General features: G+C 35.1%; 1 protein-coding gene and 1 long non-coding RNA gene across 2 annotated transcripts; both read right to left on the bottom strand.

Moving 5' to 3' along the window:
- Window positions 1–880: 880 nt before the first annotated feature.
- Window positions 881–1,642, bottom strand: LOC147482923 (uncharacterized). Its single transcript, XM_086579452.1, has one exon. It carries the CDS (start codon window positions 1,640–1,642, stop codon window positions 881–883), a length of 762 nt encoding a protein of 253 aa, XP_086435578.1.
- Window positions 1,643–11,239: 9,597 nt separating this feature from the next.
- Window positions 11,240–14,485, bottom strand: LOC147482922 (uncharacterized). The gene is made up of 2 exons (XR_015205016.1): window positions 13,915–14,485; window positions 11,240–11,680 (listed from the first exon to the last, which is right to left on the bottom strand). It is a non-coding gene; the product is annotated as an uncharacterized LOC147482922 (long non-coding RNA).
- Window positions 14,486–14,711: the final 226 nt, after the last annotated feature.

The following is a 14,711-nucleotide window of genomic DNA, read 5'->3' as shown; positions in this document are numbered from 1 at the left end:
GACCGCCATTTATTAAAATGGATATCTTTGCACTTTTAATAATCACAAAGATTCTACTGCACCACCAGTCACAAAACCCAAACTTGAGCATAACTTGATGAAGAAAGTCCCAACTAGTAATGTGGTATGCCTGAGTGATATCAATTTTGAGGCCCACTGATCCACCATATCTTTTCTTGTGCATTTCATTCACCATTTCGGACGCTAACCCGATGTTTGACTATATACACTTGCCTCTTATGAACCCATACTGTTCTTTTGAGATAAGTTTCCCAATAATCACTTCTAACCTCAATTGTTAGACTTTGGAAAGGATCTTTACAAAGAAATTAGACATGCATATAGGCCTAAACTGCGAGGCTTTGGTAGCATTCTTATCTTTCGGCACAAGAACTAAGAAATTGGTATTCACTCCATTGGGCATGTGCCCCTCCAAGAAGAAAGACTTAACTGCCCAATACACTTCATTCTTGATTATCGGCCAACATTTGTGATAAAAGTGACCTTGAAAACCGTTCGGCCCAGATGAGCTATCAGCTTTCATTCTAAAAACCACATCTTGTACTTCAACAAAGGAGGGTATCGCCTTAAGCATCAGACTATCTTCAACTATTACAAGAGGGGGAATGAGATTAAGAAGAGAATAATCAATCTCCACTTCTTCATATGCAAACTTATTCTGGAAATAGTCTACCATATGATTTTGGATGTCTGTTTGGGTGATGAGATTGGTGCCATCTTCTGTAGTAAGCTCGGCAATAAGAGATCTCGTAGTTCTCATTTTACATGTAGCATGGAAAAAGGCCGAGTTTCTTGCCCCCTCATTTACCCATTGAATAGTGCTTTTTTGGCGCAAGAAAGATTCTTTATTCAGGTAAGCTTACTCTAGATGGAGCTCTTTTCCTTGGATTTCAAGACTCAAACTCATGTTCTCAGGATCCTTGTCAAAGATAACTTGAGCTTCAATGAAATCCACCTGGGCCTTCGCTATGTTACTATCCAAGTTTCCAAAAACATCCCAGTTCCCTTCTTTAAGAGCAATCTTTAACCTTTTGAGCTTCTTGACAAGAGTCAGAATTGGGGTTGCCACCAACTGTTGCTCCCAGTAACTCTTAACAAACCCGAGGAACGCTTCATGGTGGGTCCATGCTTTCACAAATCTGAAAGGTATATTACTTGGTTTAGGTACCACCACATTACTACCAAGCAATGGAGAATGATCTGATCCCAACCTACATAGGACTTTATACCGCCATCCAGGGAATTTATCCAACCAACCTTCACTGCATAGAGCTCTATCCAACTTGCATAAAACTCTATTTGTACCATGTTGGTTATTACACCAAGTGAATTTAACTCCACTATAGCCACATTCCGATAGATGACAAGAATTTACTGTTGAAATAAATTCATTCATGGCAGCGCTACTAGGAGGTCGTCTACCTCTTTTCTCAAAAGACTTCAATATAGCATTAAAATCTCCAATCAAAAGCCACGGGTTATCCGTGTACAAGGCCTGAAGGTCAATCCACAGGTCCCTTCTCAACACTAAATTACTTCTAGCATGGACAAAAGAGAGGAAGCAACCTTCATACCAAACAGAAATATGTTGAGAGGATTTAGCAGCAAGAGTCACATTCATACCTCTCCTCCAAAGGAGTCAGAGATTTCCTTTATTCCCATTATCCTCGTTATGAAGAAACTGACAATCATAATTAGTTAAACCCAAGAAGAATAATGATATACTGCTAACTTTAACCATAGGCTCAGCAAGACACACAAAATCAGCATTGAAGTGACTTAAGATGACTTTCAATCTAGCTACGGCATTATTTTTAATAGTACCTCTAATATTCCAATAAACAATCTTCATTAAAGACTAGTTGGAAGAGGAGTAACTTGTTGTCTTGACCTAGTTGTTGGTGGTGGAGCAATGACTTTGTTCTTAACACCTTTATTAGGCTTTTTATGTGAAACTGGGATGAAGCCATCATCTTGACCTTCAGCCATGTCAACCCACCTTGTGAAGACCGCCTCGCCCGGAGACAACTTGACCTTGGGGTGCGGCAGCTTCCATAGAAACTGAAGTAGTAAGAGTTTGAACAACTGGCACCACTTCTTAGGTTTCAAAGCTATCCGACACTACCACACTGAGTAGTTCTTCTGGAGTGGCTGACTCCTCACCATTTCCATTCAACCCCAAGACATGCTCAGATTGAAGAACCGAGGCATCTGCGTTAGCACCATGGAGATCAATGAAGAAATCACCCCATCAATCATTATTTGAGGTGAATAATGAGTAGCAGTATTGTCATCACCAGGAGAACTATGATGATTAACAATGCTTGCATTCCTATCAATCGAACACTCGATCATCCCTGAATTGTTTGCCACTGTTGGTGAGCTCTGAGTTGTTACTACCTCGGCAGCCGTTGAAATACAGCCTTCCTCACTAACAGCAATAACTGGATTTGAAGCTTTTTCATTTACTGCAGTAGGAAGAGCTTGTAGTTCAATTACTGTACTGCCATCAGGGACTGGCGGTGATATTGTAGGGCCAGGGGGGTGTTACTTGAAGTGTCTCACATCCTTGAGAATCTTTGGCGCCAGACGTACCCTTGTTACTCTTATTATACTTCTTTCTCCACTTCTTTTTTTGGCTCTTAGATATAGGTTTCTCAGCTGCAGTTGAACCAGTAACAGTTCCAACCATAACGTCCTTGTCAGGGACAACAACAACAACTTTAGTATCTTTGTTTTTAGCCAAATCCTTCTTCAAAGATCTGCAGCTCCCTACCAGATGACCAAGTGACTTGCAATGATTGCAAAAATCAGGAATCTTTCCCAGCACCACTTTCTACCAAAAACCAATCCCATGTTTCTTTGATTTAATCCAAAGCTTATCAGGAATAGATTTAGACATATCAATATCCACAAAAACACTAGCAAAGTAACCCAATTCCCTCTTAGTAGTGGTTTCATCAACATGAATGGGTCTACCCATTGCACGACCCATTGCCAATAGATTTCTGACTTCCCAGTACTCCAAGCTAATGCCTGGGAATCGTACCCAAACAGCTGCATGAGATTGAACTTCCTTTTCTGTTTAAAAATTGGGGGTCCATTTTTGTAATCTAAGCACTTGAGAATCAAAAACCCATGATCTATTCATCCTAAGAATCGAACCTAAACATTAGATAGCCCCTTCCCAGAGGCGTAATTAATTTGCCAGTTCCCTTTCGGGGCACCATTTCTCGATCACTAAAGTTTGAACCCTATTTAGTTTAATCTTTGTTAAGTCCAGTCTTCCTACCAGAGACCTAGAACAAATAGCAATGCCTTTGTCGACTTCTTCCACAATCAAAGAGATGGTTGGAAACCCACCTTGATTGCCAGGAATTGGCAGAGAAGCTACATCAACATTACGACCATATCGAGGTTTTGTTACTGAAGTATAAGACATACCTCGAGCAGCACTAGGGGTCTGCGTCTGAGCTCGAGCATCAATAACGGTGGATGTTCCTCCAACCGCAACAATCACTTGGGAGGTTGACGGTTGCCCACCTAAGAATGCTCATGGGCAAAAAGCTTCGTTTCCAACTTCTTTTTCAAGTACCACCGCCATTGTCGAAGGGTTTGATTACACTAAAGAACTCTCACTGTAGACAGTGAAGGATTTTACCAATAGTGGAAACAAAAAAAATGAAGGAGGAGGATAAAAAATAAGTATTAGTTTCTTTTCCGAACTCAACACTGTTATCAGTGGAGGATTTAACCGAAAAGAGAACAAAGCATGAAGATAGGAGAAGAGAAGGAGTAATTCCGTTTCTGAACTCAACACTGTTAGCAGTGAAAGATTTTACCATAAATGGAACAGAACATGAGGGTTAGAGAAGATAAGAATTATCTACCTCCTTTTTTTTCTAAAAGTAGAAAGAAATAGAGTACTAGATCATTAGAGCAACTTATGTTATATCACACCCAGTCGCTCTAAATTCACTCTAAATAGAGTACTACTCTCACTTATGTTAGAAGACTCCAGTCCAAATGGAACTTAAAAATGTATTTATCACATGATGACAGAACACAGATCTAGAAAATGATGAAGCGCAAGCATACCTTGCCCACAAGCTTCTCTTCCTTCTCCTGCTCAGTTTTCTGTCACAGAAGAATACAACAATTTCAGTACAATGGCAACAAGGGATATCAAAAACCTTTAAAACTTAATCACTAACAAATTTACATAGAGAGCTTTGCAAGTATCATTTCTTGGATTACTTTATGTATGGGCTTCTCTAGCACGGGCCTGACGTCTAAGGAAAAATCTCTAATAATTTAACACGAAAATAATAACTTGTACCTACTTTAGGTTAGATATTGGATTAAGTCGATAACAAATTGGTCTTCTAAGTACCCAAATTGTAGACAAGATGTTTGACGTGGCTGCATGGTGTGATTGGTGTCTAAAAAACACAAACCTACTTACAAAATGCTATAAAAAAAATCATAATTCAGGCAGCACACTCGTGCTTCACAATCCAACCTATTAACTTAATGGAGGATGTTATAGTTTTCTTTCTTAAATAGTAAGACTGAATGACAGTACTACCACTATCCTCTCTAATGTTTATGACAAAATCATTAGAGATACAGGGACAAACAACATTTTCTACTAATTTGTCATCTAACGTCGAATATATCCGTGTCTTACTTATGGTTTCAGGTATAAAATACAACAACATTGCACAAGGCAACTAAAGTGAAAAACATGGTTTTACACAAAAGTGTCTAACGTACCTAAAAAGGTGGATTTAAGTTGTGATTTTTGGCATAGAAGATATTGATAGCACGTGGAAACATCATATGAAGAAACTTACGGACAACACCAAACATCTCGAAACATCTTCAACTAGTTAGTTGAAGAAATGGGTTTTCTTTGAATTGGAAGTTTAAAAGCCTCTAAAAAAAAAACATTCAGTAATATTAGTCAAGTGTTTGCAAATAAAACTCATAGCATTAATTAGAACAAATAAATAAAACATGAACAAACCATTTGATTATATGCCAGATAATTGAAACTTGGAAACAACTTGTCCAATTTCTCAAGAACATTGTAATCCAATGAGCCTTTGCAATAGCTAAGCATATCTCTCTTCAATTTCAAAAGCCCGAGGACGTCATCAGAATAAGGCATTTTAGTCTTTTTCTATTTTGGATCCCGACATAATCTTGCAACAGCCGCTTTATAAAGCCAATTTGGATGACCATTGTCATTTTCAATTTTAGTCCTCCACCTAAAGTTATCAATATCAATATTTGCTAGTTTTGTTGTAGCTCTATTAATGTTTTTTTCCAGCACAAATGCATTCGCTTCTAAAACATATCTAATAAAGCTCCCTGCTCGCCAAAGAACTGGGTGATTTGATGCTAGGTTAAAGTCCCTGCAATTAGCACAAATGACTTTTATTAAAACCAAATTAGAAGAATATTTGTGAGTTTTTGTGAACTTAAACATAAATATTCTAAAGTGTCTAGACTCTTACGTGCCATGGTTTTTCAGAACTTTGAATAAATTGCTTATTACTGCAAAATAATTTGCACAATCGTTTCAAAGTGAAGTTTGCAATACTTTTAGTAACTGGTCAAACAAACTTTTCAGCATATAATAATTGTTCTCAACTACAATAAGAAAAAAAAAACGCGTTATCATGTATTCGAAAGTGATATTATACAATAAAATATCAAATGATGCCAAAGCAAAACATTTAACTAACCAAAACCGCCAAAATAACAGTTAATAATTCGTGGATATTCATGGTCCTCATCCCCTTCCCAAAAAATGATATTCCTCGCATCATCTCCATAAAGCAAAGTCTTATCACGTTTGGTGAAATATTCGTATCCAAGCAACACTGATAGTATGATATTCCTCATCTTGGGAGTGAACGTCAATTTTCCATCTTGCCATAGAAAAAAAGTCTAGGGATTTTGGTTAACCAAATCATACAAATTTGAATTATACCCTGCTATCACCAATCTTCCAGTTTCCTTGTCGTAATACCGAACATTTGCAACATATTCAAAAAGGTTATCGACATATTCATCATGAGCAAGTGTTGGAATAGGAAAAATTTTGACATTTTCCCAGTCATTTTGTCCTCTAGAGTCACTTAGGCAAATCAGCCCATTTATCCCACTATGACCCACACTTAAGATCTTTATCTCCACTAACCTCACCTTCAACTTTTAATTTAATGTCTTGGAGGCCATAGAATATCCACTTGTGTTGGTGGCAAATCCTAGACATAGAAACAAATACAAAATTGCAAACTTTCTTATTACACATGTCAATGTCAATAAGTAGTAGTTTGAAGAAAAGTGCATATTTTAGAGTTCAAATAAACAAATAATTATTCAATAACATTATGTTATGTTATGTCAAATAATTATGTTATGTTATATGTCAATGTTATTCAATAACATAACATAATAACATATGGCAAATCCTAGACATAGAAACAACTACAAAATTGCAAACTTTCTTATTACACATGTCAATGTCAATAAGTAGTAGTTTGAAAAAAAAATGCATATTTTAGAGTTCAATAAACAGTAATACTAGACCGACCTTCGACCTACTATTTGGACCTACTGAAGTGTCAAAAGTTATAATTATTGATTTACATAGAAATAACATGTCTGTGTAGCATTGACAATGACATAACATTGATATTAAGTTATCTATTAACATTGAATAACATTGATATAATTATTAATTAACATAACATTGAATAACATTGACATAATTATTCAATAATATAATTCTCTAGTTATGTCATAATAATTATTGAATAACATAATTCAATAACATATGTTATGTTATGTTATGTTATAATAATTATGTCAATAACATAACATTAAAGATTATAACATAATTATGTCAATAACATTGACATTGACATAATTATTGATTGACATGCAATGGTAGGTCTAAAAAGTAAGTCCGCTATTCGTCAATAAGTGGAGAGAATTTCAACTTAGAAGGTTTTTAATATCAAATAAATGAAGAAAGAATACTTACCGCCATGTTATTACTATAAATAGTAGAAGCCCTACAACGTGTAAGACAAAGGCAAGGTCTCTAGTCAAGTACAAAAGTAGTGAAAACTTAAAAGGGAAGGTTCTCGTATTCGCTCCTAAAAGCTAGGGTATACCCTATGACAAATCCTAGATATATTGAAACAAATAATTATTCAATAACATTATGTTATGTTATGTCAAATAATTATGTTATATTATGTTATGTCAAATAATTATGTTATGTTAAACATAGAAACAAATAATTATTCAATATGTCAAATAATTATGTTATGTTATATGTCAATGTTATTCAATAATGATTCAATAACATAACATAATAACATATGACAAATCCTAGACATAGAAACAAATACAAAATTGCAAATTTTTTTATTACACATGTACATGTCAATGTCAATAAGTAGTAGTTTGAATAAAAGTGCATATTTTAGAGTTCAATAAGCAGTAATGCTAGACCGACCACTTATTTGACCTACTATTTGGACCAACACAAACAAGCATATCTCTCTTCAACTTCAAAAGCCTAAGGACGTCATCAGAATAAGGCATTTCAGTCTTTTTCTATTTTGGATCCCGGCATAATCTTGCAACAGCCGCTTTATAAAGCCGATTTGGACCATTGTCATTTTCAATTGTAGTCCTCCACCTAAAGCTATCAATATCAATATTTGCTAGTTTTGTTGTAGCTCTATTAATGTTTTTTTCCAGCAAAAATGCATTCGCTTCTAAAACATATCTAATAGAGCTCCCTTCTCGCCAAAGAGCTGAGTGATTTGATGCTAGGTTAAAGTCCCTGCAATTAGCACAAATGACTTTTATTAAAACCAAATTAGAAGAATATTTGTGAGTTTTGGTGAACTTAAACATAAATGTTCTAAAGTGTCTAGACTCTTACGTGCCATGGTTTTTCAGAACTTTGAATAAATTGCTTATTACTGCAGAATAATTTGCACGATCGTTTCCTAGTGAAGTTTGCAATACTTTTAGTAACTGATCAAACAAACTTTTCAGTATATAATAATTGTTCTCAACTACAATAAGAAAAAAAAAACACGCGTTATCATATATTCGAAAAGTGATATTATACAATAAAATATCAAATGATACCAAAGCAAAACACTTAACTTACCAAAACCGCCAAAATAACAGTTAATAATTCGTGGATATTCATGGTCCTCATCCCCTTCCAAAAAAATGATATTCCTCGCATCATCTCCATAAAGCAAAGTCTTATCACATTTGGTGAAATATTCGTATCCAAACAACACTGATAGTATGATATTCCTCATCTTGGGAGTGAACGTCAATTTCCCATCTTGCCATAGAAAAAAAAGGCCAGGGATTTTGGTTAACCAAATCATACAAATTTGAATTGTACCCTCCTATCACCAATCTTCCAGTTTTCTTGTCGTAATACCGAACATTTGCAACAAATGAACAAGAGTCAAATTCAAAAAGGTTGTTCACATAGTCATCATGAGCAAGTGTTGGAATAGGAAAATTTTTGACATTTTCAGTCATTTTGTTCTCTAGAATCACTTAGGCAAATCAGCACATTTATCCCACTATGACCCACACTTAATATCTTATCTCCACTAACCTCACCTTAAATTTTAATTTAATATGTCTTGGAGGACACAGAATATCCACTTGTGTTAGTGGCAAATCCTAGACATAGAAACAAATACAAAATTGCAAACTTTCTTATTACACATGTCAATGTCAATAAGTAGTAGTTTGAAGAAAAGTGCATATTTTAGAGTTCAAATAAACAAATAATTATTCAATAACATTATGTTATGTTATGTCAAATAATTATGTTATGTTAGACATAGAAACAAATAATTATTCAATATGTCAAATAATTATGTTATGTTATATGTCAATGTTATTCAATAACATAACATAATAACATATGGCAAATCCTAAACATAGAAACAAATGCAAAATTGCAAACTTTCTTATTACACATGACCACATGTCAATGTCAATAAGTAGTAGTTTGAAAAAAAAAATGCATATTTTAGAGTTAAATAAGCAGTAATGCTGGACCGACCACTTATTTGACGTACTATTTGAACCTACTGAAGTGTCAATAGACATAATTATTGATTTACATAGAAATAACATATCCGTGTAGCATTGACATTGACATAACATTAACATTAAGTTATTGTTATTGAATAACATTGACATAACATTGACATAATTATTCAATAACATAATTCTCTAGTTATGTCATAATAATTATTGAATAACATAATTCAATAACATAACATTGACATATGTTATGTTATGTTATAATAATTATGTCAATAACATAATTATTGCATGTCAATCACATAACATAATTATGTTATTGAATAATTCTGTCAATAACATAACATTCAAGATTATAACATAATTATGTCAATAACATTGACATTGAATAATTATGTCAATAACATTCAAGATTATAACATTGACATAATTATTGATTGACATGCAATGGTAGGTCTAAAAAGTAAGTCCGTGTAGCACTATCCGTCAATAAGTGGATAGAATTTTGGCTTAGAAGGTTTTTAATATCAAATAAATGAAGAAAGAATATTTACCAGCATGTTATTACTATAAATAGTATAAGCCCTGCAACGCGTAAGACAAAGGCCAGCAGGTCTCTAGTCAAACACAAAGGCAGTGAAAACTTAAAAGGGAAGGTTCTCGTAGTTGCTTCTAAAAACTAGGGTATACCGAAAAATTGTCAATATTTCACATGATACCAACTTACCAAGAATATCGCTACATTATTTTTTTAATGCCTATTTCCAATTTCTTGACATATATCGACCATATATTTCTTTTCCCCTTTTAAACCTTTAGCTCAAATATTTGTATTTAATCTTCCGTTTATTCCAATTTAAACCCATTCAAATTTACAAAATTCAATTTTTGATACAAATCGACCAACCGTCTTGGTGATTTTTATTATTTTATTTACTTATTTTTGTTTTTGCTGGCAAGCCTGTTTTGTTTGGTGGGGGTACGAGCTCCATATCTCTAATACCATCACCCAAAGATTTTACCAACTTAGCGTAGTTGTTTGGTGTTAAAGCCCAAATTGTTATTTCTTTGTGTTTACAATCCAAATTCCCGACCAAAAAATTTGTACAACGTCACCCTAAAATTGCACTGACATTGGACATTGGTTGAGTTTTTCCGAGCACGACTTACACATAAGTTGAAATTTTGGTTTCTGGAGCACCTAAACCATTAAAATTTTTATTTTATATTGTTAGTTGGCGAAAATGCTATAATATAGGTTTTATTTTTTTGATGGGAAGGGTGGCAGTTTTGTACACAACCCGCGAACCCGACACGAAATTAGTGGGTTCGGATTAGGAAAAAAAATGGGTCATTTAAGAGAACCTGTCAAATAAATGGAGTTGGGTTATGATCACATATGTTAACCCAATAAACCCATGAGTAGACCTGATTAGTTTGCGGGTCTAATAAATTGGGTCATCAACCCGTGACCCGTATGACTTGTTTTGAGATAATTTCCTAATATTTTAAATATCATCATATCCCAACTACATAAAACAAAATAGAATGATCAGTAGCAGCAGTATATGTTATGTAACAATAAACCATGTCTTTTTAATAAATTCAAACTTTTTTAATAAATCCATACTTAATCCATTGTTGTTTCTCAGTTAGTTTGTGTTTGTAAAAGTTAAAATTTACTAACAGTTTATCTGTTTACCAGATCCGAGTATGACCCGCTAGTTTAGCGGCTCAAGTAACCCATTAAATTGGCAAGTTGGTTTCGGGTTGAACCATCTCGACCTGTTTATCAAATGGGTTGGGTTTGGATTTGCTCTCTCAACCCGTGATCCGGCACGAACACGATTTTGGATTTCTGTGTCACCCCAAATTTTACATCGGTTTTGGATTTACAGACGTGACTCCAACTTGGAGGGTTTTCCCAAGGCTTAGCTGCTTGCGACTTAAGTAACAACTAACAACCTCCTATATGTGAGCATGCCTACCGTGCTATCTTAAAGCTATCCCGTCAAAGCACTTGTATACCACCAAATGAATACCATTTTTCACTTCGCAATTTTCAGTAGGCTTTTTCTATATTTTTATGACATCCAAAAATTTAAGTTACTGTCATAAACCTGAAGACAAGGTCATTTCTAGATTCTTCAACCCTTTTTTTTCCGAATAATCCTTCCCCATTCATTCAATAGCAATACTAGGTCCAAAATACAGCTACTGATAGAGAAAGGCAGACTCATCCAATTGGACAAGTTGGTGAGCAACGGAGTTCTGGGATTTTCTCTACAACTATTTAAAACAGGAACAAATCCCTAAAGCTTGACAAATTCCAACTACAGCTTGAATGTGGTACTGCTAATGTATTCATCACTGCTTTGTTATCTACAAGAACCCCCACCTGCATAACCCCCATCCTCCTAACTGTCCTAAGAAGTATGGTGGCCACTTCAGCAGCTTTAAGTTCAGTTTCCTCAACATCTTTGGCTCTGCATCTTCCATGTGTTTCTCCTGCAATGACTCCTAAGATTCTTCAACTCTCCTGATACACATAGACAAAAGAAAACAAAAACCTGAATAAAAATATCAACAACCTTAAAGGCCATGCATTAGGTACAGTGAGGCTCGCTTAGATGCACTCAAATTAACTTTGATGTACATGATACAATTAACAAAATAAGTGATTACATAACATAATCCTTTCTAACAACATCTTTCCAGGGAATACATTTTCAATATTTCATTTCTTCTTTCACCCAAATCATATACAAACGCATTTCCTCAAGTATTTAACTAATTGACATTTGAGGTAAAAGATCTGCATGATAACAGCGTTTTTGAAGTTTTACTTGAGTTTGTCCTGATTTTCAGCAAGTAATAAAGTGAGAATAGTACAGAAAGGTCTTCATATGCTACAAACTATGTCAAACTATCATGAGCTTATTTACATGTCCAATTTATGTCCTTATGTCCCTGGAACCCTTACCTAAAGAAATCTATATACTAGCAGCTTTTGCACCTTTGGAACACCACTCGAAAAATTAAATTTACTACTCTTAGATGCAGTACTGGTAAATAAAAGAATAGAAGCGTTTACATATTAAGCCTAGCGGATCCACAAAACATAAATATTATTCAAGTTTATGCAAAAACCAGAAGAATGAAACGAAAGAAAGACCAAAATGCAGTTGTTGAAAAAAAAAAAGATAACTAAAAAAGGTCTATATATTCTCTCTCTCCCCCCCCCCCCCCTCAAAGTTCACCTGATAAAAATGATATATACTATTCTCTGAACTACAAATTTTCTTTAAAATTTTGACGTTGTCACCAATTTTTCTGACATTTCAAGATTTACAATCCTGTCAAAAACTTGATACCACAACTCAGCTCATTGTAAGAAAGAAAAAAGCATAATGTCAAAAAAAATCAACAACAGAGGTCACAGGTTGGGGAACGGTCCAACTTGCCTCCTTGCCTCCAGCTCGCTTAGAAAGCACCACCAATGGGCGAGATATGATCAACAAAGTTAAATACACAACTAACAAAAAATGTTATTTCCTATACACTATATGCCTCTAGCACAAAACCAAAATATGAAAGTGAAAGAATGTGTCAGACTCGCGCACGAAAGGAAATATGAATTAAAAGGCTGTGGAGGCCTCATGCACAACAGGAAATAACAAAGTGAGGGATTGCTTAAGATGCTTCGGCTGGAAATTAAATGGCAGGTGACCTCATAATAACAATGTAAGGAAACATTACACGAAAAATCTTGGAATCCCATGGCATTACAAGGTAGAAATTAGGCACACTAATTACAATGTAATGACAAAATACATGCCAAAAACTTTTAGGCACCATAATAGCAACTTCTGGAGATATTTACCAGGGGAATCCCTAAAAATTGAAGGACTGAATTTGATATCTGAACTGAATTGCAGAGAGTTAGAGATGGTATGATGAGACTATCCACTCAACAAGTTACACTCTCTTGATTTGAACAGGGATATGAAGACCAATCCAGTGGGTAGTCGGTGGGTTTAACTTCCAAGGTAATGAAGATTAAGATAGAAATGAGACGTCATATCTAATTGGAACGTCAAGATGTAAATTTAATATCATCTTTTGTTGCCTAGAAGTATAAAATTTCCAACACTGTCCAAAGGTTTAATATCTCAAGTATAAAGGGTACTAGTATTGAGGTTGATACTCGATAGTCAAAGAAGTTCTTGACAGCATCAGTCTTTGAGTACTACCCGATAGATTAGGGGTTGATACACAATACAAAGTGAAGCTACCAATCTTGTGCAATGGAGTAAACATGTTATAGGTACCGTTAAAGTAAACACAGATGGTTCGGTTAGTCCTACTGGTGTTGGATATGGTGGTGCTGCAGGGGACCATCTAGGTGAAGTTGTCTTTGATTTTCTAATGCAGGTAGGGGTCTGCCTAACCTCATAACTTTGTTAAAAAAAAGTATAGAGGCACTTGACACTTGAGAACACCCTAAACAATGAGAAAGATGGAACTAGTCCAAATCACACGGATACGACAATGCCAAAAACGGTATTTAACTAAAATCCACTATTCTTTTCGGAAGATATCATTTACTGAGCATCAGATATTTTGTCCATATCTATATGTGAAACATGAATTTATTATTAACTTCTTTAAAACATTGTGCTCAACAAGTCATTGGTGTGACTCCTTTGTTTCAACGTAATGTTCCAGCATAATAACCTAAAATAAATCCAAGGTTCATCAAAAAGTCATTACCAGCTCAAAATGGGAGAATGTGATAACTATTGTGTGACCATTTTATCTTCATTTCAGTGAAGATCAGATATTTTGGCCGCCTCCTGTTGCATCAGCAAACACAAGCCCAGAAGCAGCATCTTCCTGTCATCTTCCTGAAACCATAAATTCAAAATAAAGCAATTTGTTTCTCCATAAATGAGCACATGCAACTTCTAGACTCCCAACTCAGATATTGGATCTCATACATACTTATTAAATATAGGCAAAGAGTGGGTAAACAAGGGAGCCAATCATGTCCTGCAAATAATTTTTTTTAATTTTTTCTTCTTTTAAATTTCCGAACAGAGCTCAAGTTAGGCAGATCTCTGCTTGTATATATCAAGATAAAATCTTACAACTGGATTAGAAACTTCTTTTACAACGTTCAATTACCATAAGAAGATTTGCAAACCACCAAAGCAACTAGAAAGAGATACTAAAACCTAAGGCAGATTCTCATTGTACAGACAGCCACAATGGCCCCTAGGAGCGCCTAGCGTCTAGGACTGCATAGGGGCAGATAGGGCTGGAAAATGAGGCAAATTGCTCCAGCTTAGAGCGAGCTTGCCTTGTAAATAACTTGCTCAAATCTGTTGTGTAACTATATACCAAACCTGAGCATACAAAACCTGAACATGCTCAGCACTAATAGTCTAATACTATCACTAGAACGTAGATTAACGACACTACTTGGGCTCTGCTCGTTTCTAGCTCGCCCACACTCGTTGGCGTAACTATATTAGCCCAACCATAAAAGATTTCAAAGTGGGTTTCTT

This window comes from Coptis chinensis, chromosome 8, assembly GCF_015680905.1.
Source record: "Coptis chinensis isolate HL-2020 chromosome 8, ASM1568090v1, whole genome shotgun sequence".
Classification (NCBI taxonomy): Eukaryota; Viridiplantae; Streptophyta; class Magnoliopsida; order Ranunculales; family Ranunculaceae; genus Coptis; species Coptis chinensis.
This window is presented reverse-complemented; position numbering and strand designations above follow the sequence as displayed.

Coding starts and splice junctions, on each gene's coding strand:
- LOC147482923 (XM_086579452.1), bottom strand. CDS start 1,642: ATGAATGTGACTCTTGCTGCTAAATCCTCTCAACATATTTCTGTTTGG.